The sequence below is a fragment of the Coffea arabica genome, chromosome 8c (assembly GCF_036785885.1).
Source record: "Coffea arabica cultivar ET-39 chromosome 8c, Coffea Arabica ET-39 HiFi, whole genome shotgun sequence".
NCBI lineage: Eukaryota > Viridiplantae > Streptophyta > Magnoliopsida > Gentianales > Rubiaceae > Coffea > Coffea arabica.
Window position 1 is genome coordinate 36,041,847 of NC_092325.1, and position 16,889 is coordinate 36,058,735.

Here is a 16,889-nt window from a genome sequence, read left to right on the forward strand (position 1 = left end):
AAGTTATAAAAATTTCACTAAAAATCACTATTAAATGAAATATGAACGTGCAATGATTCCAAAATTATGCATGCAGTACCTGCAAAAGCATGTACGGGCCAGCTGTGCAGCTTGTGGTTGCGTAAGATGCTTTGTAGAGACGGGAATATAAACAGGCAAGTGTGGCGCTGCCCCAACTAAAATTACTCAAAACCTCTAGGTCTCGTAAGTAATCCAACCAGTGGCAACTTACAACATTTCCACACGTGTCGGCAAATAATTGCCCAGCAAATAAGATCAAAATGTAGCATCGAACATGCTGTCGAACTAATTCCTCCGGTGCATCATCTGGAAGAGGCTCGTATAAAAAGTCAAATATTAGAACAAGTTTCAACCTTCCATCCTTAAAGTGTCGTGTCTCAGGTCTAAAACCTAGATGCTCCTCGATCAATTGCTTCTTGTGTGCAATATTTCTATTTCGATCAATAAGTGTCACTGGTAATCCGTCAACATGAAAACCCCATAATACCTCCACATCTTGTAAAGTGACTGTGGCCTCACCAATAGGAAGATGAAATGTGTGGGTCTCCTGCCTCCATCGCTCAATAAGCGCTGTGATCAACCCATAATCAATTTCAAAATACCCTGCCTGTACAATCCCCCAAAAACCTATCATGCGAAGGTAATTTGCTATCCGAGGATTCAGCTGATTTCGTACCAAATCCCAAAAAAAATCATCAGCTCGTTTTATATCGAGCCGACTCTCTTGCCCTAAAAACACGGCCTTTGATCAATGTATATCCTGCAAATATAATACGCCATTTTCGTACGGACCTTGTATAGGATCGGGCGTCTGTCTAGGCCAATGTGACATGTTTAGGATAATCTGCACAATCAAATATTTATTAATATTCGACACATAGTCTCAATTTTATTAAATTGTACGTCAGCAATAGACATATAGTCAAAAACTCGAGCAAATAACTAACATAATACATAAATAACGACAACACAACCTTTAACTAAATTTTCATCCCATTCAAGATTTTACACATGAAAATGACTAGAATAAGGGCAATTGGAGGCGTTGTGGCCTGTCTGTGAACAGTGACTACAACGACGAGGCGCATCGGGACATCGACGATCCATTTGGTTATGTATTCTTGCAATGGCCTTAGGACCGGGTCTCTTTTGTTTAATTCTTCCTACATCATAGTTAAGTCGCAACTCCGAAGAGATCCAATAAGCTGAATCCGGTAAAGGTTGAAACTGTCCTTGAAGCGAAGATTGTCATGCTAAAAATGTGTGCACGTGACCTACCAAATGATACGGATTTGTACCCGACCTATAACAAGTTGCAAATACGTGCGAGCATGGAAATCTAAGCTCAGCCCACTTGTCACATGTACATGTGCCATTCCCAAACTTAATAATCTGCGCATTGCCACCCTTTCTATTATCGCGTCGACCAGTAGTAACGCAATAAATTCCGCCTCTATGATCATATACTTGGACTGAGTGTGTCCTTGCTTTTAGTTCATTTTCCAAAAATGGTTTCCATATTTCTTTCGAAAAAGCATACACAGTGTTGAAGGCCAATTTCCGCTTCGACGTAAAGAGTTCAACAATTTGATTATAAGTGAACTGTACGCATGCTGTTATTGGTAATAATCGAGCATTGCGCAATACATTATTGAAGCACTCAACTACGTTCGTCGATGTATGGCCCCACCGATATCCCCCATCCTTGCATAATGTCCACTGTTCCGGTTTCACAGAACCACAATTCAACCATTTATACGCCTCTTCATTTAACAACCATATTTGTTCCATAAATGCCTCATATTTTTTGGCTTGATTTGCTGCCTCGGCAGCCCACATAAGATCCTTCAATCTGGACAATGATAATTAATCGATAATTAAACTCATATTTAGTAGGTATTCATGCTATGTATTCCCAATGTAATATTAAAAATATATATATACCTTTGATTTCGAAATTTTTGGGCAAAGTTGCTCTGCACGTGTACTAAACAGTATCGGTGCACGGCCAACGGTTCTTTCCACTCCGGTAAAGTATTCATAGCATGTGTTATGCCCTTGTGCCTATCAGAAATAACGCAGATATTTTCCACCTCATGGCACACATAACGTCGCAAATGCGACATGAACCATGTCCAACTCCGATTTGTCTCTTCGTCTACAAGTGCGAATGCAAGTGGCCACTGCCGATTGAAGGCATCAAAACCAACAGCAACCAATAATTTTGCTTTGTATGTACCCTTCATAAATGTACCGTCAACACAAATAACTGGCTTAAGGTGTCGAAATGACTCGATTACCGGCCCAAATGCCCAAAACACGTAATGAAAGATGATGCATCCAACACTACTTTGCGGATGGTGCTCCCACTCAACAACTGTTCCAGGATTGGTTTTAACCAATTCCTGCATGTACGTAGGGAGCGCAGCTATAGAAGTTGGCCAATCACCATACACAATATCAATCGCATGTCGCCTAGCATACCATGCTTTTTTGTACGAAACATCCGTATCAAAAGCACGTTTAATGCTCGTTTGTATTTCTTTGATGGCATATAACGGGCCATTCTGGACGTGATGTATTATGTACTCGGCTATGAGTTCCGAACTCAACTGTCGGTGATCATTGGAATTCGAAACTCGCACACACGTGTGTTCCTTCACAAATGTTACAATTTTTCACATGTTATGTGTGCATCTTAGAGTGGCTCTTAGCTGCCAATTGCATGGAAGCGAAGCACTATGGGACTTGCAGCGGACATACCAAGTCGTCGGTTTACTTTCTCGCACTTTGTACTCCCTGTTGTGCTTGATCGACCAAAGTTTGACAGCTCTCTGCACGTCGTTATTTGTTTCAAAAATCATTCCCAATCTAAGCTCCTTTATCCGCTCATCCCACACATTGTACTCCGCCGAAACTCCTTTCTTAAATGGATCAAAATTCAGTGAGGCTTGCACACCTTCAAGATCATTTAGATGGGCTGGTATATGATATGAGGTCGATGGATCGGCAGCCGATTGAATCGGCGGATTGTCAGATTCTTCATCTATTTGATCCTGCTCATCATCGTCCGAATCATCACCGTCTGGTTCTGGTTCCGTGTCTTGATCAACATTAACTCTTTCACTCTCTGGTATGATCGATAGAATTGTCGAATTGAAAATTTCCATTTGAGGCAACTCATCAAAAGAACGATTTATCATTCTTGCACTTTCAGTTACCTCAGTACAAAACATACTGTTTGACTCCTTTTCAAAATCATTCTCGAGTAATGATGTTTGTCCACCCTCATGGTCACTTTGAATATGATAGGTTCGTGACTCTACTTCTACATATATCTCACATGCCGTGTGTGGTGACATCGACTTCATATGATATAGCATATCAATGTCATTTTCGCATTCCAATTGCACTCCAGCAAATATGTCTTGGCCAACAGCATTTCTAAACCATAGATTCAACTTGCAAATATTCCGATCTAATTGCATGTAGGTGTACACTCTATCCATCAATTCATCATAACTTATTCGATGTTTCACTAAAACAGCTTTTTTACACCGTGGAGGTTCATATGCGAATGATCCTCCGGTCTCGTTTATTCTGCCTCCCCAATAAAATTGAAACACCAATGCAAGATCCATCGACATTTTTTCCTAATCTTACGAATATTTTTATGTCAACTTATTTCTTTTAACAACTTATCATAATTACAAATATTAATGCAATAAACGTTTTCATTGGTAATAGCACCACTAATAAAATAATCATCAATATCAAATAAATAAATAAAAATAAATTTATCAAACAAATAGTATTATTCACATGATTAGAGTAATGATTTTCTTTAATTAATCATAGGTATTATTAGACTATGCTTGTAGTACTGTAACTTATATTTTTAAAACTATTAGTATTACTTATTGTTTATTATTCATATTAATATTACTAAACTATAGATTAATAGTACTGATATTATCAATGTATCAATTAATATCTCACTATCTCATATTGTATTATTGTTATTTTTACTATATAATTTTAAGCACTCACTATTTACTATTTATTATTTATTATTTATTACTTACTATTTATTATTAACTATTAGCTATTTATCATTTACCATTTATTATTTACCGTTTACTATTTACTATTTACCCGTTACTATTTACCATTTACCATTTACATTATCAGTTACTTTTTACTTGTTACTATTTATCATTTACTATTTACTACTTACCACTTATTATTTATTATTTATTATTTATTATTTACTATTTACTATTTAACATTTATCATTTATCTTTTATCACTTTCTATTTACTATTTATAATAACATCTACCATTATTTACCTTTTATTCATCATTCGCCTAAACGATTATTGCATCGATAAAATTAATTCTAAAATCCGTCAATAAATAATCTTTAAAAAACTTCTTTAGTAACCATAAAAGGCTAACTTTATCATTTGACTGTTAAATAATCTTAAATGTAAATAATAATTCACCTGTCAACGATTATTAAATGTTAAAAACTATCACCTTTTATTCATCTGACCTTTAATATCAATAAATAATCATTTAATAATAAATTTTACTATTAATATTCATTATTAATTCACCTAAAAGACTTGTAGGCAAACCATAAATAAATCATAAATAAAAGACTATTGCAAACCATAAATAAAAGACTATTGCAAACTATAAATAAATATCTCATTCCAAAATTAAATAAATGTAAAGTAGCATAATATTTAGAACTTAACATAACTGCAAATATAATACAAATATTATTAAATAAACTAACCTGGTCAGTGATATGTCGTTTCTTTACAAAATTTCTTTCCGATCCACCCCTCAAATTGGAACGTTGCTTTCTTGAATCATCGTCTTAATTGATCAACTATTCTCGAAAATTTAGGAGAAATATAAGATGAGGACCACCAGAAAGGAAAAGCTAAGAAAAATTTGTGAAAGCGATGAAGAAGAAGATGAGGACCACACCAGAAAAAGAAAGAAAGCGAAGAAAGTGTGTTTTCTCAAGTGAATATATAGAGAAGAGAGAACATGTTGAGGTTGTCCGTGAAGATGGGGCAGAATAGTTATTGTCGGCAAACAATAGTACTGCATTGACTACAAATTGTCTTTGACTAAATACTTAACTTTGATTAGTTTAGTTTAAAAAAAGATTAGTGCATGGCCGTTGGCCTTTTTTATCCAATGACAACCATTGGATATGTTGGGTTGGTGGGGTTGAAGGTGGAAAAACTGTCGCCGCAATCAAGATTTGCGGTTTTATTTTAAAAATATTATTTTTCAATTAAATTAAGCCATCTCACTTTAAAGAAAGGGTCCGTTTGGATTCTTGTTTTTGGGCCTGTTTTTGAAAAACTGTTTTTCACAATCCAAATGCTACAGTAAATGTGTATTTCAAAAACAACTCCAAAAACACCAATATCCAAACAATATATCAAAAACAACTCCAAATACATATTTAATATGTTTATTTCAATTTATATATTTCAATTATGTATAGGATATATATATTATATTAATTTAAATATATTTATTTATACATATTATAAATATTTTACTTTATATAAAATATATTTTTATATATTTATATAAATATTATATATTATATAAATTATATATATTATAAATATGTTATTATACATTTATATAAATGTTATATATTATATATATTTAATATATACATAATATATATTATATATATTGAACATTTATATAAATGTACATTTAAACATAATATATATATTTATGTATATTTATAATATACATTAATTTATATAAATGTACATTTAAACATAATATATATATTTATGTATATTTATAATATACATTTAAATTATGTATTATATATAATATAATACATTTATACATTTATATTAATATACATAATATTAATTACACATTTATACATAATATTAATAAATGTATACATTTATATTTATTACATTAATACATTTATACATAGTATTAATATATATTTATAATATATTAATTTATACATTTATATAATATTCATTTATAATTTATACACATTTATAATAATATACATTTATATATTTATAAATATATTTATATTATGTATTATATATAATATAATACACTTATAATACATTTATATATTTATTTATAAATATAATATATAATAAATAAATATAATACACTTATTTATTTATATATAATATATAAATTTATTTATAAATATAATATACTTATTTATTTATACATAATATATAAATATATTTATTTATAAATATTTATAATTGTATTATAAATGCATAAATGTATATAAATATAAAAACATGAAAATTATAAATTATAATATACATTTATATAATATTCATTTATAATTTATACACATTTATAATAATATACATTTATACATTTACAAATATATTTATATTATGTATTATATATAATATAATACACTTATAATACATTTATATATTTATTTATAAATATAATATATAATAAATAAATAAATATAATACACTTATTTATTTATATATAATATATAAATTTATTTATAAATATAATACACTTACTTATTTAGAATAATATATAAATATATTTATTCATCAATATATAAATATATTTATTTATAAATATTTATAATTGTATTATAAATGCATAAATGTATATAAATATAAAAACATAAAAATTATAAATTATAATATACATTTATATAATATTCATTTATAATTTATATATTTATAGTAATATACATTTAAACATTTATAAATATATTTATATTATGTATTATATATAATATAATACATTTATATATAAATATATGAATATATTTATTTATAAAAGTACAAATATATTTATTTATAAATATTTAAATATATTTATTTATAAATATTAATAACTGTATTATAAATGCATAAATGTATATAAATATAAATATATAAAATTTATAATTTATAATTTATACATTTATATAATATTCATTTATAATTTATGCATTTATAAATATATTTATATTATGTATTATATATAATATAATACATTTATATATTTTTATATAAATTTATTTATTTATAAATATTTATAAATGTATAATTATATATTGTTATAAAAATATATAAATTATAAATTATAAAAATACTCGAAAATATGTTTTAAAAATACATCTAAAAATAATCCATAAAACATCTACAGTAAAAGCTTTTTATATAATTTTTGAAAAACAACCCCAAAAACAACTAATTCAAACGAACTTGTATTTGAAAAACGAAATGCTACAGTGCTGTTTTTGAAAAACAACCCCAAAAACAGCTAATCCAAACGAACTCAAAATATTTTGATCGACAGCAACGGTGGAAAAAAAAAAATCTACTCCACGCCGCAAATCAAGTAGCAAATACGAAAAAATTATTTAGTGCCTCCTCTCCACATGAGGCAAATAATTTGGCCTCAAACAAAAAAGTGAAAAAGTAGTCTGACATATGGAGAAAAAGTCAAAAAGTACTACTCTCTCCAACCCGCAAATAATTTTGGTCTCAAGCAATAAAATTCAAAAAGTCATCTGACATCTCAACAAAAGTCAAAAGTTGCTCCTGACATCCTGTAAAATCATGGTCAGACTTTAAGGCCAAGATGAGCGGTGAAGCGTTGTTATTTAAAAAAAAAAAACCGAACCAAAAAATGAAACCAAAATAAATGAAAATTAAAACTCTTTTTTCTAGTCGCCTCCACTCCTAATTGCGGCGACCCCTTAACCAGCAAAACTTCCCACACAACCCCAATTTTGTGAACTTTTTCAAAATCGACAATATACTAAGAAATCATTAATGACAATCTTAAATGTATTAAAATGGGGTCATTTCAGTAAACATATTCAAATACATGCTTCCTTAAGTTGTACCTAAAGCTTTTAAACTAATACACAACATTTTACATTCCCAAAAAAACTCCACTTATGCGATTGAAATTCAACCTATTCTTTGACCAAAACTCAATCTTATACAGTATAAAAAGAGATTCCCAACCAAAATGCAAAAAGACTGCACAAAAGTTCAGGGGCCAAACCCACATGATTAGGCAAAAATTTGCAGTCAAAAAGATTAAAAAACGAAAACACAAAAAATCTATGGCGCCAAACGACGCTGCTTTGTTACCAAATAAGTAAACATTCCCACGCACTAAATTAAATTCATTCAAGAATTTTAGAATTGCAATGGAGTTTGAGGGTTTAAGGGAAGAGAGAGGAAAAAAGCCATGGCGGGTCCTCGAATTCTACAGTGGAATTGGCGGCATGGTACGGTTATTACTATTTTAATTATTTTATATTTTCTCAGAATTAATTTTGATATTTTTCCCTTTTCGTTTTTGGGTTTAGAGATATTCATTGATGAAGGCAGGAGTAAACGCGGTAGTTGTGGAAGCATTCGACATAAACGACGTTGCAAATGATGTTTATCAGCGTAATTTTGGCCACCGGCCTTACCAGGTATTGTTTTAATATTTGCCTAGTACTTCGGAAGTTATGGTTTTCGCTTTAGCAAATGATTTTTGTTTTTCATCCAAGTTTATAATGTACACTAAAGAAGTGATTAGCGTCTGTTTTTGAGTTAGTTGGAAAAGATTTAAATAAAAAAATAAAGGGTTTTGCTTGCTTGATTCAGTCTGTATTTTCTTGCTATGATATGTACCGTAGGAGCCTCCCTTTTTTTCTTTTTGTTATTTAATTTTTAATTGAATTTGAATTTTTTCCGTAGGGATCATTTTTGATAAAGTTGGAAAATTTGATTCTTTTTGGATGAGTTTAGGGCAACATTCAATCTCTAAGTGCTGCTGATCTTGATAGTTATGAGGCTGAAGTGTGGCTTCTATCTCCCCCTTGTCAACCATACACTCGACAAGGTGATGGATTTGCTTCTTTTCGTTGGATTTTGTTTTTGTTGAATCTTTGGGATGTAGCATTGCTCTTGTAGAATGGAATGCATTTTTGAGTTTGTGTTTTAGTTCAGGGCTTCAGAAGGGATCCAGTGATGCTCGGGCGTCCTCTTTTCTGAGGATTTTGGAATTGATACCACAAACTTCACAGCCTCCACTCATGCTATATGTTGAGAATGTTGTTGGATTTGAGGTGCATTTCACAAAATTGACATCAAAATCATGGATGGTTCTTAAGTTGTTTGAGTTCGTGATTGATATGCTTTTCCTTTACATGATATGTCTTTTTTTTTTTTGGCAGACATCTGATACCCATAAGAGGATGGTTAAAATGTTAGAAGAAAACAATTTCATCCTACAAGAATTTATTTTGACCCCATTGCAGTTTGGCATACCTTATTCTCGGCCCCGATATTTCTGTTTGGTCTCTCTCTCTCTCTCTCTCTCTCTCTCTCTCTCACACACACACACACACACAAACAACTACAAGTTCATGTATGCATATTCTCTTACTAAACAATGGATATTATCACATTAGAATGTTCATGAAGCAATAATTGGATGGGAAGCTCATAAATCAGTTGAGCACATGTCAAGTTAAAAAAAAATGACTAATAAGTGCTAATGCCCTTAGTTGTGAAGAACTCCATCCCCTGCTGATTAAGTAATATTTTTGAATTTTGACCATTTGCTAGGTGGTTGCACTCCATGGTTCAAAATCTTAACTTGTTTTAAAATGATTGAGAGTAATGATAGATTGAGTAAATTAAAAAAGACAGTGAACTAAGAAGTAGTATAGCTCGAGCATATGAAGTTCATTCAATCATGTGTTGCATTTATTTTATGACTTTTTTGGTATTTTTATGACTGGTTTGTTTTGCAAATTCCATAAATAAAGAATAGAAACTTACAGAAAAGAACTTTCTTTTTTCACCTGGAGTTCTCCAAAACAAAGAGCAACTTTCTGATATCAAGGAACCACATTTATGTGGGTGCCTTTCCTTTCCAAGCGGATTGCTGCTTAATTCTGATGACTGTTAGTTCTACTTTGCTTTATTAGAAGATTTGTACTGGTAGTTTGGCAATGTATTGGTTTAATGTACTACCTGATAGCTTCTACAAAAGCCTTTAAATCATTTGTGCAATTTCTTGTAATTAAGTTCTACTGCAGTTTCAGATTATCTTTTGTTTTTAAAGCATGCACATTATTTTATTTGTCCGTGTTCATACATGATAAAACTATTTGAATATCTTTGGGCTGCAACCCCTTGGCACTAGGTCCCTGGATTATGATCTATAGATTTTGTTCTCCAATAAAAAGGTTTCACATGTACATGTGCATTTTATGGTGCTTGGTTGCAGTCTTATAACTGAAATTCCATTCATGCTGCAGGCCAAAAGGAAACCTTTAGCCTTCAAAAATCCACAATTCAACAATCAACTTCTTTGGAGTCCCGGTCCATTGTATGAACAAGATGATGAAAAAGGCAGCATGGTTGACCAGTCACATGGAATTTTTGATGACTCAATTAAAGCATGTAGGCCTATAGAGGATTTTCTTGAGGACAAGGTGCCCAGAAACAAGGTTCATTCAGATTATTGTACTTTGCTGGCTAATGTTTCTGATTTATCTGAGCAAACTGATAAAAGAAATGGTTGTAGCCGTAGCTCCTTGAACAAATATTTGGTCCCATTAAGCTTAGTAGAGAGATGGGGCAGTGCCATGGGTATCCATATCAACCATATCATAACAACTTTTTCTTTGATAGCTTATCTTCCCAATCACCAAACTGTTTGTCAGTTTTCCTTAAGAGATTGCAGATATCGTTTTTCCTGCATCGAGACGCTGTTGTTGTTTTACGAAAAGCTACTACCGCTTTGTGAAGGGTACTGGTTCCTTGTTGGCAACTAATCAGGTATTGTCTTTTCTAATATATATGTGTACTTTTCTAATGGAGTAATGGATGTGTACCTTTGTGAAGGATTTCTGTAGCATTATTCTTTTGTTCTAATTTGTGCTAATTCAAACTGTCAAAGGGTGTTGGCTTTTCATGTTTTAGTTTCTTTTTCTTCATTTCTAATTATTACTTTAACATTTTTTATAATTTTGTTCCTTTAATTTGTAAATTTGGTATTAATTTCCACTTTGTTTTATCTCATGAACCCAGTCCTATTTGAAAAGTTGAAATATCAGCCTCCAAGTCATCCCGGTTTACTCCTTTTGGAGCAGATATAGATTTCATTTCAAAAGCTATAGCTTCGTCTCCATTGTCATTTATCTGTTTAAGTTTGATAAGAGTTACTTAAGAATGGGATTTCTGCATAAATGGCTAAGACATGCTGTAAACTACTAGCGTGTTTCTTATGTTGTGTGTATTTCTGGACAATAGGTTAGTCACTCACTATGTTGTGCATAATTGGATTAACATATAAATGCGGCTCTCTCTACAGTCAGATACTAATTTCCACCTTCCTAGACGAATTGGATGCTTATGTGCTAGTTTTTGTATAGCTGGTGCCATGTGTTTAGAGTAGTGCAACACCCATTTCATGCATACCATAGTCTTACAATGATCTGGCTACAAACTTTGTCCAATATGAGGCTGCATAATTAATGGCATCAATTGATCATACTAGAACTTAAACATGCTAAATTGTTATTGGCATAGGTAATGTGGTTCTTTAGTTGGTAGACCAGTTTCAGTAATAAAATTTACTAGAACATTGAACCAAGAAGAAGAACAAATAAACACTTCTAAAGGATGAAGTGATTACTTGCAGTGACACGAATACGTTCTTATGCAGGTTGGTCCAAAGCTAGTTTAAGGCAAATATTTGATGAACTTTAATGCAAATATTTGGTCCAAAGCTAGGAGCATTTGGTTCTCTTCTATGTGCTTGTGATGGTGATCTTTGTATTAGGACTCAACATGCTCATCTTCATTGGCTTTGGACAATTTTATGAATTTTATCTGCAAATCTCTCTTTTGCTCTTTGACATCAGTAGCTGCTGCTCCAAGATGGTTGTTAAATGGCTGGTTAGAACTTAAAAGGAAAATAAGATATATGCATTCAGGTTAGAATAGTACTTTTATCTGTCCTAGATTAGTTTTTCATCTACTGAATGTGTCCACACTACATGACCCAATAAATCTCATCAGTTTAATGTTGATTGGGAACCTCACATTCTTTGATTGTTATATTGACCTTATAACCTAATGGAATTTTTTCCTTCTTATGTGCATGAAATACAGGAAAAAACCGAGGATAAAAAAGTTCCACTGGAGGAACTTGGTCTTAGATACTTTACCCCCAGGGAGGTGTGTTATGGACATATTATTTTGTACATGAGTTAGTTCCTTCTAAGTGCATTTCCACTGTAATGTATAACTGCTACCTGTTTTTCTTAGGTTGCAAATTTGCATTCCTTTCCAGAGGATTTCCAATTTCCAGAGCACATCAGCCTTCGACAATGGTATGTTTTTCTGAGTTCAGCTTTGTTGGAAAGTGAGAATGTTGCTTGTGTATTGATTGAGAAGTATGTTAATCCTTCAAAACAGCATCTTTGTATGTATTATTTATTCCATATTTTCTTTTTCCTTTTATTTCTGATTTGTGTTTGCCATATATATCACGGGAAAGGACTCTAAGCAACTGTGTTTGTTTTGACTTCAGCTTTTCTTTTATCCCCTTTCTTTCTTTTTCTGCACCAGGGGAGGGGTTGGTGGCACAGTCTACTTTTGATAGAAACATATTATATCTTTGTTCCCAAATTCCCAAATCCCCCAAAGAGATAAACAGCATGAAATTTGCTTTGGCTGGACTTCCTTAGTAGTAGCACATCATTGTACACCCTCTGATAGCACATAAGAGTGAATGGAGATTCACAATGTCTCTGGAGAAACCCATTACCCTATTCAAATTGCAATAGTGCTGATGCTTTCAAGATTTCTGGGCTGCAGAAGAGTTAGGTAAACAGCCTCTCTATTTCAGGCAAAGAGGCTTGTTATGCTGATGTGGTGTAGTCATTATTCCAAGGCTTAATAAGTGAACACTAATAATACATTGTCCACATGTATGTATACACACACACACACACACACACACACACACACACACACACATATATATATAGGGTGTCTGGTGGCAGCAATAAGTCGCTTGAATATCTTACCCAAGAATTTGTTTCAGTACCTGATCTTCAATTAGTACTTTATGCTAAATGGGAATCAGTGGTTTCTTCCATGTCCCTTGAATTACTGAATTTCTTGCCAACACTTCATGTTTGAAATGAACAAATTAAATCAAGTATCTATTAGGTTATACATTAGTGATGCCTTGCTCTTTTATAATTCCAATCTCCTTTTGTGCTATTATGATTTTTCTTGCCTTTAGCTAGAGATATTTCTATGAAATGATTTCGTTCTTTTTTCTGACATGTCATTGCTCAGCTCGCTGACTAGATACATTGTCTATTTTGCAGTTATGCGTTGCTTGGGAATAGTTTAAGTGTTGGAGTGGTTGCTCCACAGTTGCGCTACCTATTTACTCATCCAACATGACTGTTAAGTTACAATCTGCACATTGAAGCTTCCCTTGATGATGATCGACTGATTTTCTCACTTGGGATTTAACAGTAACATACTGGCTGTGGAACACTTCTTCCAGCTACAAGTTGTATTCACTGATTCAGAAGTTCAGTCATTCATTGCTGTCAGTAACATGCTTGATTTTTGTAGATTTATATTGTTGTAACGAGTGGATAGTTCTTTTCCACTGATACAAAATTTGTATTTTCTGATTGCCAAGACCTCATATTGTAGTGCTCCGAGCAGATTGTGGCAATTTAAGAAGGCCATCACTGTTTCATTAGTTATGTTATTGTAAAATTAGAAATAGCAAAATTTTGTTGAACTGCTTATGCTTTGTTCTTGTACCACTTGAGGAAGTTTTTCGAAGTTTTTCCATTTCTTCACAGAAAATTTCTTGATTTGGAGTTTGCCTTTGATACCCTAGAGATGGCAGGTATCTTTGTCACTAATTTGGTCCTTTTGTCTAGTCCAAAAATTATTATTGCTGTACAGGAAACTACAGACCAATTGCGGAAGCTCTTGGGTCAGTTAAAGGATTCTTTCTTGCTACTAAAAGAAAATGCATACTTCCCTTGCTGTTTAATGCACCTAGAATTTTGCAAGAGTAGTCAATTTTGATTCCATGGCAACAGTGAGGGAATTTTCAAACTCATAATTCAAGTTCAAAAAATTTGCATGTCTTCTTCCGAGCCATAGATACAAGTAGCAATAGAAAGGAAGAGTCTTGGTTCCTTCATTTCTTGTTTTTGGGCTACGGGGGGGAGGGGAAAAGGGGGATTATTAGCATCCAGGATGTTCAAATGCTATTCTTATACATATAAATTTCATAAAAACAAGAAAGCTAAACCCTCCAAACAGCTCCACTCAGATCACTGAGAAACTTTTACTGATGCTACCACGAAGCAGTCCGGCGCCATGCAAATTACTCTATTCTGAGGGAGGACAGCTGATGCTGCACATGTAAATGACTTCTTCGCCTCAGAAAGATCCTGTACGTTCGCAAATGACTAGCCACGGCTTCTAATGTCATGCCCCCATCAACGTCACTCATTTGCTCTAAAATCTGCTCAGGCAAAGCTGTCTCAATTCCCAAGTTGTGAACAATTTGTACAAACCTTCTGTGACGTTCTACATTCCAGACCGGCCGTCGAGCTCCTCCAACTGCGGGTGGTGGAAGAGGTGGTGCTTGGGAAGGGGATGGGTTGTGCATGGCATTAGAGTTTGGTGGAATTTGGGATTCCATTAGGCACAAAATTTGGTCAGGCTTTCTTCTTCCTGCAGTCGTTAATATATAGATGCACTAGGGTTAACAAATGACCAGAAATATGATCTTTTCTTGATGTTGGACCTTTTACCTTCCTATGAACTTTGGAGTTAACTCATTTTATTCAAGAATTCTCCTAACAGGTGCTATATACACACCATTTACATCGTTTACTACGAAATGTCTTAAAATTTTACAGTACCTTGCAGGCATTGATAATGAGGGCCATTTAGATACAAATTCTTATTCAATAATATGACAAAGTTTGCCAGCTTGTGTTTTTCAAAGTTTGTCCTCATTTCTTTAACCTAACCTGGTTTCCCATTTACATCTCCATTCTCTTAACTGTATGAAGTTCAACATGGTTTTGATTGTCAAAACACTTGCCTATTAACATTAACCATATTCAGATTGTGAGTGCACGTAGATATCAGAATGTGAAAGGATGAATGCTCTTTCTGCAACACAATATTCACATTTAAGCAAAATCTCAACTTAAAGATCTTTAGGTGTATAGACTGATTTAGTTCCATTCACAATTTCCATGGCATTTTAAAGCAACAGCTACTGTTTACTTCGCAGCAGTTAATACCCATGAACCAAACTGTTAAGAAAGCTTATTTGCTTAGACATTCAAGAATGCATGTTAGCCTACACTCTCCAACTTGTTGCGAGAAAATCCAAGATTATGGGGTGAGGGGAAGCGGGTGGGGAAAGCATCTAATGTATTGTTACGTGTAATTGCAACTGTCTCAACTTACTTTTCACCTGTAATAAAAAGGGAAAAATGAAAAGGGAAATTTCATATGGTTTTTTCTACATACGTACTAGACAAAGGAAGGCAGATTAATTATTGATGCTATAAAATTACCATCCCCTGAACTGAAATTCTTTCGAGAAAGAGATGCATCCTTTCGCCCAAAAAAAAAAAAATTTTGACTCACTTTTTATTTGGTGTTTACGGACGTTGGTGTGTGTGGGTACTATATAGACAAATTTATTTCATATAACTATTCTACTTTGAAATCTATTAACCCACTCATACGTGCAAAAGCTAATATCTCTATGATTTTAAAGGCATGTTCTGATTTGTGACGACGCAAGGTGGTCATGGGAGCCGCAACCACCCAAAATTTTTCGTACTGTCTTAGGCTTATTTTAGGAGTTTAGAAGAGAAAAGAAAACGAAGGATAAGTTATGAGAAAAAAGAAAAAAAAAAAGAAAAGATATGATTTTATTTTCAAATTGATTGGGAGTTTAAAAAAGAAAAGGAATGATTTTGGACAGATTAAGCACTGTGATTTTATTGTTTAACATTTTGTGAGTAAAGTTGGTATTTTCAAGGAGTTTAAAAAGGTTAAATTTTCCTTCCCGTTCTTCCCATTTTTGGGGGGAAAGTTTTCTAGCCAATCTATCCTTCCACTTTCCTTTCTTTTCTTCCCACTTAAAGCTCCCAATATTTCCCCTTCTTTTCCCTTATTTTCTCACCAAATCCTTGATTGCCAAAACTAAGATGATCAAATCCTTATACTTCCTCCGTCCCACTTTGATATTCTTATTTTCATTTTTCGTATGTCCCAAATTATAATCCACTTTCTAATTGAAAATGTCGTTATCTTTTAATTTTTCTAAACTACCCTTATTCAATGTAGGTTGTTATTAGTATAAACTACCTTATTTAATATAGGTTGTTAACTTACGCCATTTAATACATTTAGATTGATCTTTCAAGCCAGCTTTGTTATTCTTTCAAGCCAAAATTGAAATAATGTAAAATGAGAATTGATTTTTTCTTGATTATCAATTTAAGTTCCTATAATCCATCAATTCAAGTTTTCATGAATAATTAATATAAAGTTGTACTCTATTTAATGTAAGGGTATTTTAGAAAAATAGCAATCCAAATTTATTATTCCAATAAAGTTAACTACTTTTTCTTAAACTGTGTGGAAAAAAAAAACTAGAACTAGCAAAATGTGACGGAGGTAGTACTATATAAAAATGAGTTGTGGTCAAAGGAGATTTGAATTTCAACCGCATAGATAGGGATTTTTTGGGAATGTGGAATGTTATGTAGTTTTTTT

The 16,889-nt window shown here is 32.4% G+C and overlaps 1 protein-coding gene across 4 annotated transcripts; it reads left to right on the plus strand.

The window, feature by feature from the left end:
- The first annotated feature begins 8,049 nt into the window (after positions 1-8,049).
- LOC113705342 (tRNA (cytosine(38)-C(5))-methyltransferase 2-like) lies at positions 8,050-13,863 on the plus strand. Of its 4 annotated transcripts, none has more exons than XR_003451862.2 (10): positions 8,051-8,311; positions 8,393-8,503; positions 8,823-8,916; positions 9,024-9,142; positions 9,251-9,373; positions 10,343-10,676; positions 10,771-10,865; positions 11,954-12,025; positions 12,204-12,269; positions 12,360-12,424. XR_003451862.2 is itself a non-coding variant. In XM_027227158.2 (10 exons), the coding sequence occupies exons 1-10, from the start codon at positions 8,231-8,233 to the stop codon at positions 13,509-13,511; spliced, it is 1,167 nt and encodes a 388-aa protein (XP_027082959.1). In that variant the 5' UTR covers positions 8,052-8,230; the 3' UTR covers positions 13,512-13,863. The 4 variants fall into 4 exon arrangements, 3 of the variants coding, with proteins under 3 accessions (XP_071919855.1, XP_027082960.1, XP_027082959.1); XM_027227158.2 differs by lacking the exon at positions 11,954-12,025 and adding an exon at positions 13,433-13,863 and having other exon boundaries at positions 8,052-8,311; XM_072063754.1 differs by lacking the exons at positions 9,251-9,373; positions 11,954-12,025 and adding an exon at positions 13,433-13,863 and having other exon boundaries at positions 8,050-8,311.
- Positions 13,864-16,889: the final 3,026 nt, after the last annotated feature.

What these genes read in the sequence shown, in the direction of transcription:
- LOC113705342 (XM_027227158.2), top strand. Translation starts at nt 8,231, where the DNA reads ATGGAGTTTGAGGGTTTAAGGGAAGAGAGAGGAAAAAAGCCATGGCGG. An exon ending in TTGGCCACCGGCCTTACCAG is followed by an intron (nt 8,504 to 8,822) that starts GTATTGTTTTAA and finishes GGATGAGTTTAG; the next exon opens with GGCAACATTCAATCTCTAAG. An exon ending in CCTTGTTGGCAACTAATCAG is followed by an intron (nt 10,866 to 12,203) that starts GTATTGTCTTTT and finishes CATGAAATACAG; the next exon opens with GAAAAAACCGAGGATAAAAA.